This window comes from Pyxicephalus adspersus, chromosome 10 (genome assembly GCF_032062135.1).
Source record: "Pyxicephalus adspersus chromosome 10, UCB_Pads_2.0, whole genome shotgun sequence".
NCBI lineage: Eukaryota > Metazoa > Chordata > Amphibia > Anura > Pyxicephalidae > Pyxicephalus > Pyxicephalus adspersus.
This window is the reverse complement of record NC_092867.1, coordinates 58,783,475-58,800,024: the sequence shown is the minus strand read 5'-3', so window position 1 is coordinate 58,800,024 and position 16,550 is coordinate 58,783,475. Positions and strand designations below refer to the sequence as shown.

The 16,550-nt window shown below is 43.5% G+C and overlaps 2 protein-coding genes and 1 pseudogene across 4 annotated transcripts in view; 1 reads left to right on the top strand and 2 right to left on the bottom strand.

The window, feature by feature from the left end:
• LOC140339029 (uncharacterized) overlaps positions 1-16,550 on the top strand; it is a 150,369-nt gene that overhangs the window by 70,061 nt on the left and 63,758 nt on the right. The window lies entirely within an intron of this gene.
• On the bottom strand, positions 7-5,148 carry LOC140339010 (uncharacterized). Of its 2 annotated transcripts, XM_072423481.1 has the most exons (6): positions 4,988-5,148; positions 3,565-3,679; positions 3,314-3,448; positions 3,056-3,223; positions 2,691-2,817; positions 7-2,593 (listed from the first exon to the last, which is right to left on the bottom strand). In XM_072423481.1, exons 2-6 carry the CDS (start codon positions 3,667-3,669, stop codon positions 1,485-1,487), a joined length of 1,644 nt encoding a protein of 547 aa, XP_072279582.1. In that variant the 5' UTR covers positions 3,670-3,679; positions 4,988-5,148; the 3' UTR covers positions 7-1,484. The 2 variants fall into 2 exon arrangements, with proteins under 2 accessions (XP_072279582.1, XP_072279583.1); XM_072423482.1 differs by lacking the exons at positions 3,314-3,448; positions 3,565-3,679; positions 4,988-5,148 and having other exon boundaries at positions 2,691-2,847; positions 3,056-3,164.
• Positions 8,606-11,715, bottom strand: LOC140339019 (uncharacterized; annotated as a pseudogene).

Sequence of the window (16,550 nt, the reverse complement as noted above, 5' to 3'; positions counted from 1 at the left end):
GAAGCCAATAGGGCTTACTTTCGGGGGAGGGCTTATATTTCACCCTTGCATGACTAGCATGCTAGGGCTTACATTCGGGGTAGGTCTTATTTTCGGGGAAACACTGTAAAAGGGTCCGGGAAGAACATTGCATACTTTATAATGCTGATCGCAGGTTCTCGTCAAGTCTGGGAGGGCGGTATAGCCCTTCTTCATCCAATCAGTGGGTCTGGTGAGGTGTGAATGTGGATGGGTTACATTGCTTTATAATGACCAATAATCCTGCCTTCCATCCTTTAACAGGAAACACACAAGAAGTATATCTCAGCTGTGTATTATCTAGAAGTCCTTATGATTTGTAAATCATGTGTGGTCACATGGCCGCAGATTCCTGCAAGGCCAGGGTCAGTTCGAGTAGTGGACAGGTGTCATAAATTCAGCATAGGTAATATTATTCAGGTGTTGTTGCTCTTGATTTTGATTGGGCTTCTCCTAGTGGCCTGACAACTCATCTGCCACCCCCATTACCAGTCACTATAAGCTAATGTTATTTTCTGTATTCTGATTGGTTATGTCTTTCCCTGTTCACCGTGTTCTTATCAGTAACATTTTGGGATTTGTTCTCCCAGTCTGACATACTAAAGCCAAGTGGGTTCATTTACATGTTGAAGCGCACACTGGTCATGGTAACGTGTAGTAAGACCATAATAGTGCCCTCCCCGCTCTCCAGCAATTGATCACCAAGAAATGGATACTATGGTAGGCCGGAACTGGGATTAAAGCGTTTCAAGCCAGATACAGGAACAGGGTACCAGGGACAGTCTGCTATAAAAGAGAAGTGTAAGATAGATGTGGGAGAATTGGCTAATGAATGATGAAATTCTGAGCCTGAAGATGGCCAGCACACCACAAAATGTTTTATAAACGACCTTAGATTGCAGCTAAAAGAATTTTTTACCCGGTTGGAGTAAATTGAACCAGGCTTTATAAGGATTCCTCTGGATCATCTATGTATATAAGGTTTTATCTGGGTTATGCTGGTTTGTAGTATATCCAGTGGTTATACTTTTTTTTAGACCTATGTATTTAGAACTAAATCTATTAATACCGCCACTCACCAGAAGTCCTAACAACTACTAGCGGATCTAAACTCTGCCAGTCATTTACTTTATCTCCAGGCCTTTGCTTGTTGTTATAGTAAGCAGTAAGGAGCACTCCAAGTGCTTGCCGGTTGTTGGGGAGCGCTTCCAGGTGTTGTCGGCCAGGTGTTGTTACTTAGGGTGAGCCGCTGCTTGTTGGGAGTACTTCAGGATGAATCAATAACAAATGTCAGATGTTGAGGACAATAGCAGTGATGCAGGAAATTAATAAATATATCCTTTGGAGATCCCCAATCTCCTGTGTGTCTAGGCACCCACTTTCTGTAGAGATTGATGTCCTTTGTTCTTTCTAGGACATGTTTATGTGGAATGTTTTGTTACCACTCCGTGCCAAACTCACACCATTTACTGACTGGGAGAATTTGAAGGAAATGAAGGTGGCTCAGTTGGTTTCACTGACACATTCTTGTTCCCCCCTGCCAGTTTCGCGCCTGACTTCTCACACGCGAGCAATCTCTGATGTCTTAAAAAGCTGGTATGATCTGAATAACATTTCCCACACTTGGAACAGGAATATGGCTTCTCCCCTGTGTGCACTCTCTGATGTCTGGAAAGACTGGCTTTAACAGAAAAACACTGGCCGCACTCAGCGCAGGAATATGGCTTCTCCCCGGTGTGGGATCTGTAATGTATAACAAGTTCTTGTTTCTGTTTAAAACATTTTCCGCACTCTGAGCAGGCATACAACTTCTCACCTGTGTGAAGTTTCTGATGTTTGGAAAGATTAGTTTTATCTGAAAAAGATTTCCCGCATTCAGGGCAGGAAAAAGGTTTCTCTCCTGTGTGAATCCTTTGATGTAACACAAGCTCAGACTTCTGTAAAAAGCATTTCCCACACTCTGCGCAGGCATAGGGCTTTTCACCAGTGTGCAATTTCTGATGTCTGGAAAAACTGGTCTTACCGGAGAAACATTTCCCACACATAGGGCAGGAATAAGGTTTCTCCCCTGTATGTACTCTCTGATGTTTGGAAAGATTGGTTTTATCTGAAAAAGATTTCCCGCACTTGGGGCAGGAATACGGCTTCTCTCCAGTGTGAGATCTGTAATGTAAGTCCAGCTTTGATTTACGAAGAAAACATTTTCCACACTCAGTACAGGAATATGACTTCTCCCCTGTGTGAGACCTGTAGTGTATGATGAGTTCTGATTTATGAAAGAAACATTTCCCACACTCAGAACAGGAATGAAGCTTCTCCCCTATGTGAGATCTCTGATGTACAGTAAGACTTAATTCAGAGCTAAAACTTAACCAACACACAGGACAGGAAAATGTCTTCTCTCTTTGAATGTCGGCAACATCCCTCAAACTAGGAGGGTGCTCGGAGGGATTGGATGGTTCAGCCAAAGGTGAGCTGATGGTCTTTGCTTCTGCACAATCTCTTGTCATGACCTTCATTTTATAATCTGAACATAAAGTCAGACAATACCTTGAGGATTTCTCCATGGTGAGTCCTGCAAAAGAGAATTGATTAGCTGAAATCACTTAGCTCCCGTCCTGCTCTGGACCAATCAGTGAGCAGAGATACAAGAAGAATATATGATGGCTGACCTGTGCTGATCTGTGTAGGAGTGTCCTCCTCTGTCCTCATCATTCCAGCCTCCTCCGTATATTGCTGGTCATCCCTCACGGACGTCTCTTCTTCACCTTTAACTTTCATGATCATCAAACCTTCACCCTAAACCAATAGGATGGCAGGAAATCAAATCTGTAACATAGGAGGATTAGTCATGTGACCTCACCTGGAAAATATCATCTTGTAGGGGCCACACGTCATCTCCACATGTCAGAGTGGATCATGACCTTATGGGGCCCTAGCTTTACAGATGGCGGTGAGGGATGATATGACCATTCCATTGAGGAGGGGATACAAATATTAGGGACAATAGCTTTATAGGGCCCTCAGCTCTACCTACCTGATCACAATGGTGAATGTTATGGTTTTCCTGTGTGGAGTCCTGGGAATACAGAGGACATCTCTCTGGTGGGTTCCTGTTTCGTGCTGTCTCCATCACACCATAATCACTATCCTCTTCTTGATACTCTTCCTTAATAACGATATTATATTCATTCGAGTTTTCACTCTGAATATGTAAGAAAGGAAATAGACCTTCCAATGATACAGGCACCATCCAGACACATCCCATAATAATCTCCCAGAATTCCCTGCTCACCTCTCCCGTCAGGAGCCCAATCATCTTCTTGGTGACCTCTGCAATTTTTTCCATATTGTGTTTCTCTAGTTTTATGCAGTCACGTGAAGGCACTGTGATGGTCATTGGATCCCCAGATAGTTTAAGAGGAAAACTCTGTGAAGAACCGAAAATACCAAATTACATTGCAAGCAGGTTGGTTTCACAATCCTCCTCACCCTAAGGTGTGTTTTTTTGACTGACGTCATGTGGCCTCCCAGAATCCTCCTCACCTCTCCGGTCAGCAGGTAGATGATCTCTAAGGTGAGGTTTAGTATCTTCTCAGTCATGTGACTCAGGTCCTCCTCCATTCTTATTGATGTGGTCATGTGATCCATGCCCGTTCCTCTGTGGACAGATAGCGGTATTATCTCGATGGTACTGGTCGTACAATATTAGAATGTCCCTACCCTCCCTCCCTGGCACGGCTAGGCTTTTCCAAATATTCGACTATCACAGGCACCCATTTTGTCTCTTCTAGTAATCCTAGCTAAAGTAAACTGATTTGTTTATTCTCGCCCTTTGCCTGAGGCGTCTCTATTGTATACTATTGCTACGGTTACTATCTCCTTGGTGATGACAGTTTACTGAACTGTCTCTTTATATCTCATCAAACATTATTATATAATTCCTGCTACCATCAAGGCTCGTATAAACCCCCAATCGTAAAATTCATTGAACTCACGTCAATACACCAATACACGTATTCCAAATAATTCATCACACACATTGGGGACATCTCTAGATCTCAAGATAGTATTAGGACCAAAATCCATATGGAAGAGAACCGAAGAACAGCTTTACATTGTGATATGAGGAAATGCTTATGGAAGATACCCCCATATATATCCGGACCTTCGAGAAGACACCCCAAGATATGCTGATCATGGAGAAGACACCCCAATACATGTTGAATATAGAAAAGACACCCCAAAATATGCTGACAATAGAACACACCCCAATATATGCTGATTATAGAGAAGACACCCCGATATATGCTGATTATACAGAAGACACTCCTATACATGCTGATTATAGAGAAGACACCCCAAAATATGCTGACTATAGAACACATCCCAATATATGCTGATTATCGAGAAGACACCCCGATATATGCTGATTATCGAGAAGACACCCCGATATATGCTGATTATAGAGAAGACACCCCAATATATGCTCATTATAGGGAACACACCCCAATATATGCTGATTATAGAGAAGACACCCAAAAACATGCTGACTATAGAACACACCCCAATATATTGTGGACATATAGAGAGCTTGTCTATACTGAAGACTCTTTAATTTATCCTCTTCCATAGGAAGGACACCCCCATATATTCTGAACACTAAAAAGTCACCCCATTTATCCTAGCCAAAGGGTAGCCCCATATGTTGTAAACATTAAAAAGTCACCCCATTTATCCTAGACAAAGGGTAGCCCCATATGTTGTAAACATTAAAAAGACACCCCATTGATCCTAGCTATACAAAGGCACCCCCATATATTTTGGACACCCTATAAATCTATGAAGCAGCCATGTCTATATATCCTGGTTCCTGAGAAGACGGAAATAAATCATGGTGACTGTAAAGGTTGAGTATAAACAAAACTGTGGGGTTACTAGTTGTAAATATAAAAGAATCACATACTACCTCCTCTGCTGCCAGTTCCAGCAATGTCTCCTCAGTAGTTCTCTCACCCGGAACTTCCGGTTTGCAGTTACATCACTTCATGTTGCAGTAAAGACGACATCGCCACCTATTGGAGCTCAGATGAACTGCAGTCCATAGAACTTTCAATGTAAACACAGCCCTGAGGTATCCCTATCATTGGCCTAATTTAATGTCTGTCAAACGTTGGGAGATGAAAAAAACGTCTGGTAAATCACCTGAAAATTTCTTTCCTGAATTGTCTGAGAGCTTTCTTGAGTCTTCTGAGTTGATTCGTATGCATTTTTACAGATACACACTATAGCCTTAATATTGCTTCAGGCATCAGTTCCTATCATGTCCACAAGAGGGCGATCTCAGGTACAGGGAAAGCATGCACACACAGGAAGTCACTGTGGTATTTATAAACAGGAAATTCCAGGTGAGAGATTAGTTGGAGAGGAGACATTGCTGGAACTGGTAGCAGTGGAGGTAATAAAATAATATTTTGTATTTACACCCTGTCATGTCAGTGAGTTTTACTGCCACATGTATAGCGTGGAAACGTGGTCTTCAGGCAGAACATTTCCCCACTTATGAGCCCAGAACACTCAATACATTTTACAGATGTCCCGTCTCCTCACCCAAGCAGTCTCATGTAACTGGAGATAAGATTCGTGGTTGGTCGTCACACCCAGCCATAGGTTGATTCCAATCTGCAAATCACGTCCAATAATCTGTCCCTGCAGACTAGCTCTCCCTATCCTTCATCACCAATTCCTCTATTTCTCCTTATACCCGCGTACTACTTTCCCCTATCTTCCCGGCCAACCAAGCTTCAGGTACAGGTCTGGTTTTAATGTTGAACCATGTCATAAAATAATGAAATAGCTGTATGATGATATGTTCCTGCCCTGAACGTGGGAAATGTTTTCCAGGTACGACCAATCTTTTCACACACCAGAGGCTACAGGCAAGGGAGAATATGCCTGCCCTAAGTGTGGGAAATGTTTTGAACAGATATGGAACTTTATAAAACTGATTGTACCTAGCCCAAGTTCCATCCATGTTTTTCACAGAAGTCCAGTCTAGCTAAACACCGGAGAACCCACACAACACTCCAGCAGAAGGGAGATCACATTGGATGACATTGGCTCGGAGAGGGCCACTAATTGGCTGTAAGTGGTAATTTTATAATACAGAAAGATACAATATGGTCCATTTTTTGATAAAAGCCTCCCTCAGATCTGGACAGTCAGCTATACTCTGCTTGGTTTCCATCACTTGGTAATTGGCCTAAGATTGTCATTCAATACATGTGTGGTGGTGTACATTATTCTGGCCAGTGATTGCTGAAGGAGACAGCTCCTCCTGCTGGCTCATATCTGTAGTATCCTCCACTGGTAGGGTCATGTAGAAATATATTATTCTACCCATAATGCTGCAGCACAATTATTGATGTCACTAAGATAAAATAAGTCATCATTGCAGAGAAGGTCCCATTTAGCCCCCCAAAATCCTGGGACTGTCCTGCAGCATTCAGGGTTCATGGTGATAATGAGAAGGGCAAGATCAAAACCGTTGCTCTGCTCCGTTTCCTCTGGGCTCCACAAGGTGGGGAACTTTATTAAACTGACAAAGTGATGTCACAAGTAGAGAGTAGACATTGGCAGAACTGTCAGCAGGGGAGGTACCAAGATTTTTTTTTTAACCCAGATAGTTTTAATAATCAGGTTTATCATTGTGGAGCCCCTGATCAGCAACCAAAAATGGCAAATAACTCCACCCCTACCTATAGGAGGGGCAGTAGTGTCAGTGTTTCCAGTGAAGTCTCGGATCCTGGCAATGGGATGGGCCTGGGAAAAGGGAGATGCCAAAGTGAAAGTGAGGCCCACCACGGCAACTCACACAATCCCCCATACCAAATCACCTTCACTAATCTGCCCCCAATGACCTAGCTCTCCTTGTCCACTGACATTATGGTCCATCTGATATCCCCTCAGGGGTGGAGTTCTTCCCCAATTTTGGCTTCTGGTAAGGGGTAAAAGTCTGTGAAGGGCATTAGGATTGACCTAGGTGTAAATTTACCTCATTTAACATTCTGTGCTGCTAGTTTCAGCAATGTCTCCTTTCTACTTTCTCTCACCTGCAACTTCCTATTTATATGTGACATCACTTCCAGTTCTGGTATAATAATTTATATCAGTGACACCAATGATAAGACGACTTGGATGGTTACCCTGGGTCCAAATGGTCCTTTCATTTGGACAGTTAGGTCCAGTTTAGGGTCAGGCAGGTTGAGCAGGCAATGTTATTAGAATAGTTGGTCCATGATTGGGGTGGCACCATGTCAATGATTGTTAGGGGTTCTCTTATATCTTCTGTCCCCATACATGAAAGGAGGTCCCTTCCTGTGGGTGGTAGATCAGAAATCTTGTGATGATGGCAGATCTGCAGTCCCCATTGAGCTGGAGGCCTCCCTAGTGTCCATCTATGCCATTTTTGTAGCTTATTATAGAACCCTCACTAAAGAAGACATCTACTGAGGCCCTGATGTCCTCTGAATGGTCACCTTCATGTCCCCCTCTGCCTCTAACATGCATCTTCTGAGATCCTCATGTCCTCTGGACCCCACTTGTCACCTCCATGTCCCCCTCTGCCTCTAACCCACATCTTCTGAGGTCCTGATGTGCTCTGGATGGTCACCTCCATGTCCTATTCTGCCTCCAACATGCATCTTCTGAGACCCTCATGTCCTCTGGACCCCACTTGTCACCTCCATGTCCCCCTCTGCCTCACATCTTCTGAGGTCCTGATGTCCTCTAGATGGTCACCTCCATGTCCTATTCTGCCTCCAGCATGCATCTTCTGAGACGCCTATGTCCTCTGGATGGTCACCTACTTGTCATCCTCATGCCCCACCCCCCACTGCACTGCAGTCTATCTGGAAACCATTTGCCCTCTAGAACACTAGGGGATATGATAAGTGTGACTCACCTGGATGGTCCACAACTTTATCATTGGAGGATGCTACAGATGTCCTGAATGTGAGAAGGGAGAGCGTCAGCTCCTTCGACAACATCTTGCATTATAATGGAAACCCATCACACAAATATAGGACAAGACTTTGACCAACTACTACCCTGTTTCCCCTATAATAAGGCACTGGCTTATATTTTTTTGAAATGCCAAAATATGCCTTAGGTCTTATTTTCAGGGGGATGTCTTATTTTTCCATGAAGAAGACTACAGTACACATTTATTGTTAAAAATCACTCATGAGCCATTCATATTCCCCTTCTGATCACTCTATGCCATTGATTGTCCCCTTCTGTTCACTTACCGGTACTTCGTTAGGGCAGGGATCAGCAGCTTGCTTCCTGGTGCAGAATGCCGGCTTGTTACTTTCAGTTTGGCTCTGCACTGCAGCCAGGAGGGGAGACACACTGCAGCCAGGATCGAGGAGACACACAGAGGATCAGGTATCGGGGGATGTCTTTTTAATGGGTGAGTGCCTTATTTTAATTATTTTATCAAAAATCAGGGGTGGCTTATTTAATGGGGATGTCTTATAATTGGGGAAACACGGTATCAGAAACCAAGCAGAGCCTTTTATCAATATCATTTCAAAATAGACAAATTTATTTGTAGTAAACTACAAAGTATCAAAAAGTATCAAATATTCCTAATAAAGAACTTTCCCTAACTCACCTGCACGGTTGCCTTCTCTCAATGCAGGTAAACAGATACCCTCCCTGAGCTATTTTTGATGAGCTCTGATTACCATTGATAACATTTCCTGCACTCTGGGGCACGTAAAGGTGGGTCTTCTGTGAAAAGTTTTTCTCATACTCGCTAAAGAAATATGTTATCTCTGATGTGCTGATCTCTGTGAATAACATTTCCCACACTCAGCGCGGGACTACAACTTCTCACCCATGTGCAATCTCTGATGTCGGTTAAGACTGGTAATATTCGAAAAACATTTTCCACACTCGTGGCAGAAATACGGCTTCTCCCCCGTGTGACTTCTCAGATGTACGACAAGGTCCGAGTTCTGTGAGAAACATTTCCCACACTCAAGGCAGGAATATGGCTTCTCCCCTGTATGTACTCTCTGATGTCTTCAAAGATGGCTCTTATGTAAAAAACTTTTTCCACACTCAGGGCAGGAATATGGTTTCTCCCGTGTGGGATCTTTGATGTAGAATAAGTTCTGACTCATGCAAAAAAGTTTTACTGCACTTGGGGCAAGAATATAGTTTCTCCCGTGTGCAATCTTTGATGTCTGGAAACATGAGCTTTCTGTGAAAAACTTTTCCCACATTCATTGCAGCAATATGGCTTCTCCCCTGTGTGCACTCTCTGATGTCTGGAAAGACCGGCTTTAACAGAAAAACACTGGCCGCAGTCAGCGCAGGAATATGGCTTCGCCCCGGTATGGGATCTGTAATGTATAACCAGTTCTTGTTTCTGTTTAAAACATTTTCCGCACTCTGAGCAGGCAAACAACTTCTCACCTGTGTGAAGTTTCTGATGTTTGGAAAGATTAGTTTTACCTGAAAAAGATTTCCCGCATTCAGAGCAGGAAAAAGGTTTCTCTCCTGTGTGAGTCCTTTGATGTAACACAAGCTCAGACTTCTGTAAAAAGCATTTCCCGCACTCTGCGCAGGCATACAACTTCTCACCTGTGTGAGATCTCTGATGTTTGGAAAGATTAGTTTTACCTGGAAAAGATTTCCCACATTCAGAGCAGGAAAATGGTTTCTCTCCTGTGTGAATCCTTTGATGTAACACAAGCTCAGACTTCTGTAAAAAGCATTTCCCACACTCTGCGCAGGCATGGGGCTTTTCACCAGTGTGCAATTTCTGATGTCTGGAAGAACTGGAGATACTGGAGAAACATTTCCCACAATTAGGGCAGGAATATGGTGTCTCCCCTGTATGTAGTCTCTGATGTTTGGAAAGATTGTTTTTATCTGAAAAAGATTTCCCGCACTTGGGGCAGGAATACGGCTTCTCTCCAGTGTGAGATCTGTAATGTAAGTCCAGCTTTGATTGCCAAAGAAAACATTTTCCACATTCAGTACAGGAATATGACTTTTCCCCCGTGTGAGACCTATAATGTATGAGGAGTTCTGATTTATGAAAGAAACATTTCCCACACTCAGGACAGAAATAAAGCACTTCACTTTTGTGAGATCTCTGATGTATAGAAACACTTTGCTCAGAACTAAAACTCTTCCCACACTCAGGGCAGGAAAAAATCTTCTCCTCCGGAATCCTGGCACCAGTAGGAGGAGACTCGGAGGGAATGGATGGTCTATCCCTAGCTGAGCTGATGGTCTCTTCTCTCGCACAATCTCCTGTCATGGCCTCCATTTCACAATCTGGAGATAAAGTCAGATCCTTTGAGGGTTTCTCCATGGAGAGTCCTGGAAAATAGAAAAATATGACTGCTGGGCGTGTACAATGACGTCATCGTCAGGAACGTGTCACAGCTGTGTTTGTGTATGAATGCAGCATGTCACGTCTCCGAGTATAAACCTCCAGATCTTCTTAACAGTATGTCCTACCGACCTGATTTTTTCAGGGTACACAGAAGACTTGATTGCTAGAAGTACCCCAAATTTCATCTCCACACCTTTAACAACTTTCAAAAGATGGGAGGCATATTAAACATTTTTAATTAAACCGACAAATTATGGACCCCGGGGCGACTTACGTAGCAAGGAGCTGCGACCTCCACCTGTCCTACCTTGAAATGTCATACTACACTACCCTATCCCCTTCCCTATTTTAAATCCCAATTTCTCTGGAACAGGGAGATGTACAAAACCAAAAATGTAGGTTCAAGTAGGGGACACCTGGGGCTAACACCCCCTAAAATTTCATCCCTAAGGCATCGTCAGAACATAAAAATCTCTGCCCCACTTGCACCAACATTTTTGGTTTTGTCCATCTCGTGCTAGGGAAATTGGGGTTCAGGGTAGTGTAGTATGACATTTCTAGACACACAGCAACCCTGATGTTTAATTTTCACTAGTTTTTATAGTTATGACCCCCCACATTTTAAAAGTTGTTAAAGGTGGGGAGATGAGATTTGGGGTACTGCAAGCTATGGGGTTCCCGTGTACCCTGAAAATTTCAAGCTGGACATACTGTTTAGGAGATATGGAGGTTCAAAATCAGAGCGAGTCTGCGGAACATGACATGCGGCACTCAAATACACACACAGCTATAAAAACTTTCCCGCCGATGATGGCATTGTAAATGCCCAGTTTAACACGCCCCTTGGAATTTTACACGCCCCTTGGTAAATTTATTTTATGGGTAGTTTTATTTGATAGAACAACAGATATGAGAGGGTTACTTCACCCAAATCAACATTTCATCTGGATCAGGTAAACGAAGGCAGAAAATGTCCTCTGGGGAGGTCCCAACCAGCTCCTCCCACATTGCCTTGTCAGATTAGCAGGAGAACTGGGAGGAGCATTCTCTAGACACACCCATAACAAAGTGGGGACTATTATCAACCAATTATTGGCCGATATAACTAAGCTCCCAACCTACTCTAGACCAATCAGTGCGCAGAGATGAGAGAAGAATATATAATGGCTGACCTGTGCTGATCTGTGTAGGAGTGTCCTCCTCTATGAATGTCCTCATCATTCCAGCCTCCTCCGTATATTGCTGATCATCCATCACAGACGTCTCTTCTTCTTCTACTTTAACCTATGTCATGTGACCTCCCAGAATCCTCCTCACCTGTCCTGTCAGTAGGTAGATGATCTCCAGGATGTGGTTTAATATCCTATGGGTCATGTGACTCTGGTCCTCCTCCATCCTTATTGGGTATGTGATCTGTACGGGTTTTTCTGTAATCCAAAAATTGATAACAGAGAATGATCCAGACTGTACTGGGTGTATATTAGGATGGGGTTTATATCGTACCCCTTGGGTTTCCTCAACTTCTTACCCACTGTATTACTTCTGAATCAGAATTGTAAAGTCTGTTTGTTGTGAACTTTGTCATCTGCCCTCTCCTTCCATGTCTGCATACCTGTACCCTGTCCTTCTATACTGTCCCTGTGTCTATACCATACCCCGTGCCCTGTCTATATACCCTCTCCCTATAATATGCCCCTGTGCCCTGTCTATATACCCTGGGCCCATACCATGCCCCTGTGCCCTGTCTATATACCCTGTGCCCATACTATGCCCCTGTGCCTTGTCTACACCATTACATTTTAGTCATGAAATCTCAGGAAACACAGGGTGAGATACAAACTTTTACATTTACATATATCTGTCTTTAATAAACCTGGGACATTAAAAGGGCCAATCAGGAAATGTGTTGGGAAATTAATTGCAGGAATGGGAGTGATGATAAAATGTTAAGGTATTACCTGCCAGCCCCAGAAATGTCTCCTCTCTACTGCTTCCTGCCTCGCCTTTCACAGGACCGTCCTATTTATATCTGACATCACTTCCTGTTTATTCCAGACATCACTTCCTGTGTACTATAGAGACATCCTTCCCAAGTATGGGAGAGATCACCACCTTGTGGACGTTAGAGCATTTGCAGCCTAGAGATATAATTCAATGAATGATCACACCCCTATGATATGTTTATTTGTACTGTTTCCCCAATTCAGGGAGATCATTCTTTGAAGTGGTTATGAGAACTGATTTCCAGGAACATGCATCATGTGAAAACGTTTTGCGTTAATTACACCTCTGAGTCTAAAATAGGTTTTTAAGGTAGATGGGGGTTATTTTCCATGGTATTTAGACAGTGGGCATCTTAAAACTTGCATGGTGGGTTTAAGTCCTGAGTCAGATGACAATATTCCTTTCATTCAATCATATCATCAATTAACAAACATGTCATTCTATGTATACCATGCCCCCTACACATATACACATGAGCTGCCGTATAATATGACCATAATGCCCTCTATCTTGTCCTCTTAGAACCCAACCTTAAATAAGCTGGGGTTATTATACCTCTATACAATGGCCATAGTGTCCTCCATCTTGTCCCCTTGGAACCCATCCCTAAATGAGCTGGGGTTATTACACTGTATGTATTTCCCCTATACAATGGCCATAGTGTCCGCCATCTTGTCCCCTTGGAACCCAACCCTAAATGAGCTGGGGTTATTACACTGTATGTATTTTCCCTATAAAATGCCCAAAGTGTCCTCCATCTTATTACTACACAGTATTTTTATACGGCCATCATATTACACAGCACTGTACAAAGTCCATAGTCATGACCATAATGCCCTCCATCTTGTCCTCTTAGAACCCAACCTTAAATGAGCTGGGGTTATTACACCGTATGTATTGCCCCTATACAATGGCCATAGTGTCCTCCATGTTATCCCCTTGGAACCCAACCTTAAATGAGCTGGGGTTATTCCATAGTAATTTAATTATTGCCCTATTGACATCCATCTTGTCCCCTTCAAAACACACCTCTAATTGGCTGGGGTTATTCCACCCTAGGAATTGCCCCTATACAATGGCCATTGAGGAAGGTGTTTGTGTCATTCTTAGCTGAATGATGATTGGGTGATAACAAAAGCCAATCTGAAAAGCGATGTGGAGATTCAAGCAAACTAACCTAAGCTTAGTACAATAATTCCTTACTATTCGAGCCAATGGCAATAAATCTCCCCATACCACCCCCCTCCAATCTGTGTTATCATTGGAGGAAACTGAAGACACCTAGAGATGAAGGATTATTATCAGCTTGCATGAATCACCGACTCGCAAGCATTAAAATGAAACCAATACACTTGAATAAAAAAAGAGAAGAGTGCACATAGGCGGGCACGCTATGCAGAGGCTTCTGTAGGCTGCTCTGCTCTCCTCCATTACTCGGCCACCTCCACCAAGGGCAATAACAAGCATGGGAGACCAGTGTCTAAACCAGAATTCTTTTTAAGCTGGGTGGGATAAAAAATTGTAGCCGGGTAGTGGCCCCTGTATTGTAGTGCAACTCCTTAGTGACCACCCAAAAACAGCCAGGTGGTGCGCCCAGGGAATAGAGTCTAGGGAGAACACTGGAGACATCTGTGAACCCTCCAGTCTAAAGCATGAACGGCTCCATGCAGAATAATGCTTGGGACCGGGAAGGTGGCAGCAGCTTCCAAAGCAGAAGTGTGTGTCCCCCGAAGGACGCTGCAAAGGATTCCTCTGAAGCTATGGAGCACCTCCCTTCTCCTTCTCATGTAGCACAGCCAGAAGGGGATATCACTCCTTCACCAAAGGCTTGTCCCCATTGCTTATCCCCTCTGGGGGTCACCAATTTCCTCCCAGGACACAGAGTCCTCAGGTTACCTCAAGAAGAGGACCTGTCTTCCAGCCCCCACGGCCCTCTTTAACTGAGCAAGCCTCTGGATAATCCGGGGGTGCCATCCTGATTGCTTGCTTTGCACCCCTACTTGAAAGGAAGCTTGATAAAGCCCGGGTCAAAATTACGGCAGATTTAAAACAAGATTGGCGATCATAGAACAAAAATCTGATGAAACTATCCGTAGTCTCCCAAAATTTACAAGATATCTTCTCACTAGAACCCCTCGTGGAAATTGCACAAAATATCATTGAGCAGTGTTCTCCCTAGGCCCTTTTAGCTGGGCATACCACCCAACACTTTTTAGTAACCACCCGGCTATTTTTAGATGAATATTGAATATTGGGATGGTATAATAAAACTTCACTTCTACCAGACTAAAGAAGAATTTACGAGAGCGGTCCGGGCCTTGACAGATTCCTCCAATGATGGATATAAATCTTCGCTGAACTCTCACCGGCTACTATACAGAAGCAAAGAGCCATTTTCCTGACGAATACCATCAAATATCGATGGGCCCAACCTTTTGCATTATGCTTCGAATCTCATACTCATTTTCCACATTCTCAGATTTCTCTTCTGAAGGATCCGGGACCATTTTTTTGGTGGTGCCTCACCTCTTCCTTCTCCCATCTGGACTCTTCCTAGACAGGGAGGAAGAGCTCCCGAATCTTCATCATAATTACCCGATGCCCGGATCCCGCTTGCTGGTGGAGTTGTTATCACTTGGTTTATAGTCTGTACTTCTCTATCTTCTTAGGACGCGGGTTCATGGATGTGATCTCATCTCATATATGTGATCTCATCTCATATATCTGCAGATTGTTATTTGTTTTACATATCGATGTTCTGGAGGATAGGAGGAGATAAACATACTCTCCCCGACCCCATTTAGCGGGGTGTACCACCCAGCACTTTTCAGTTACCACTCGGCAATTTTTGGGTGGTTACTGATACCCCAATACCCACCTACAGCTTCTTCCCACCCAACTTAGAAATATGCCTGGGACACCACTGGCCTTCCTAGGAGCATAGGAGTAACTTTTATGGACCTGGCTCACTTTTTGTTCAAAGTTCTGATCCCTTCTTCTTTATTAATTTGTTCTTTTTGGCTTTAGGTGAATGTTTTATTTTTTTGTATTTCTTTGAGTTCCATGGAGAAGTTTTCCCTCCCTTCTAGTTTACCTCATTTTCCCCCACCCGGTTCCCTGGTTCCTTCAGTGGGGAGTTTTATTCCCGTTTCACTAGCGTTCTGCATTTACTTTCTAATGTCTGTCATGTTCTAACTTTCCTGACGCACAATGCAGACGGCCTCAACGCTCCGGTAAGGAGAGATAAGTCTTCCAATATTATTATTCTTTAGGGGCTAATGTGCTGGGCATTCAATCATTATACTACTACCTCTTAGCCCGAGAATCTCCATACACCGTTCCCACTGGTTCCAACAAGGGTGTAGCGTTATGTATTTCGAGGTATCATTGAAATCTGTACATAGAGACTCGGAGGGAAGATACATTTTGGTAGGGGGATCCCTAGGAGAATCATTGGTTTCTATACTGGTCTATTATGCCCCCACATCAGGCTAATATTTCTGCACATCAGGCTAATACACCTTCTTTACCAAAATACTTTATATCTGGCTCCTTAGTTTGAGGTCTCACCAATATTGATGGCAGATACTAAGACGAGATGCTAGATATAGTCTTCATCTCCAGTTTAGAAATATGCACCCAGAGAATGAAATTACCTTTACACCAATTAGATCTAATGATGCATGGAGGGAAAAGAACCCAGTGTTCTCCCCGGGCCCTTTTAGCCCTACCTCGCAAGCATGCCAATACCCCTGAGGGTAGAATCTGTCACACGTATGGGAACAATTATTATAAATATACTTAGGCTGGACTCAGTGCTACCTATTAGGCTCCACCCCAAAAACAAGAATCTCTCCTAACAGGCTCCACCCTAAAATCAAGGTTCTCTCCTATCTAACAGGCTCCACCCCAAAAACAAGGTTCTCTCCTACCTAACAGGCTCCACCCTAAAATTAAGGTTCTCTCCTACCTAACAGGCTCCACCTTAAAATCAAGATTCTCTCCTACCTAAAAGGCTCCACCCCAAAAACAAGGTTCTCTCCTATCTAACAGGCTCCACCCTAAAATTAAGGTTTTCTCCTACCTAACAGGCTCCACCCCAAAAACAAGA

What these genes read in the sequence shown, in the direction of transcription:
- LOC140339010 (XM_072423481.1), bottom strand. Translation starts at nt 3,669, where the DNA reads ATGGATCACATGACCACATCAATAAGAATGGAGGAGGACCTGAGTCAC. An exon ending in TTGGGCTCCTGACGGGAGAG is followed by an intron (nt 3,224 to 3,313) that starts GTGAGCAGGGAA and finishes TTACATATTCAG; the next exon opens with AGTGAAAACTCGAATGAATA. An exon ending in TCCTACACAGATCAGCACAG is followed by an intron (nt 2,594 to 2,690) that starts GTCAGCCATCAT and finishes TCTCTTTTGCAG; the next exon opens with GACTCACCATGGAGAAATCC.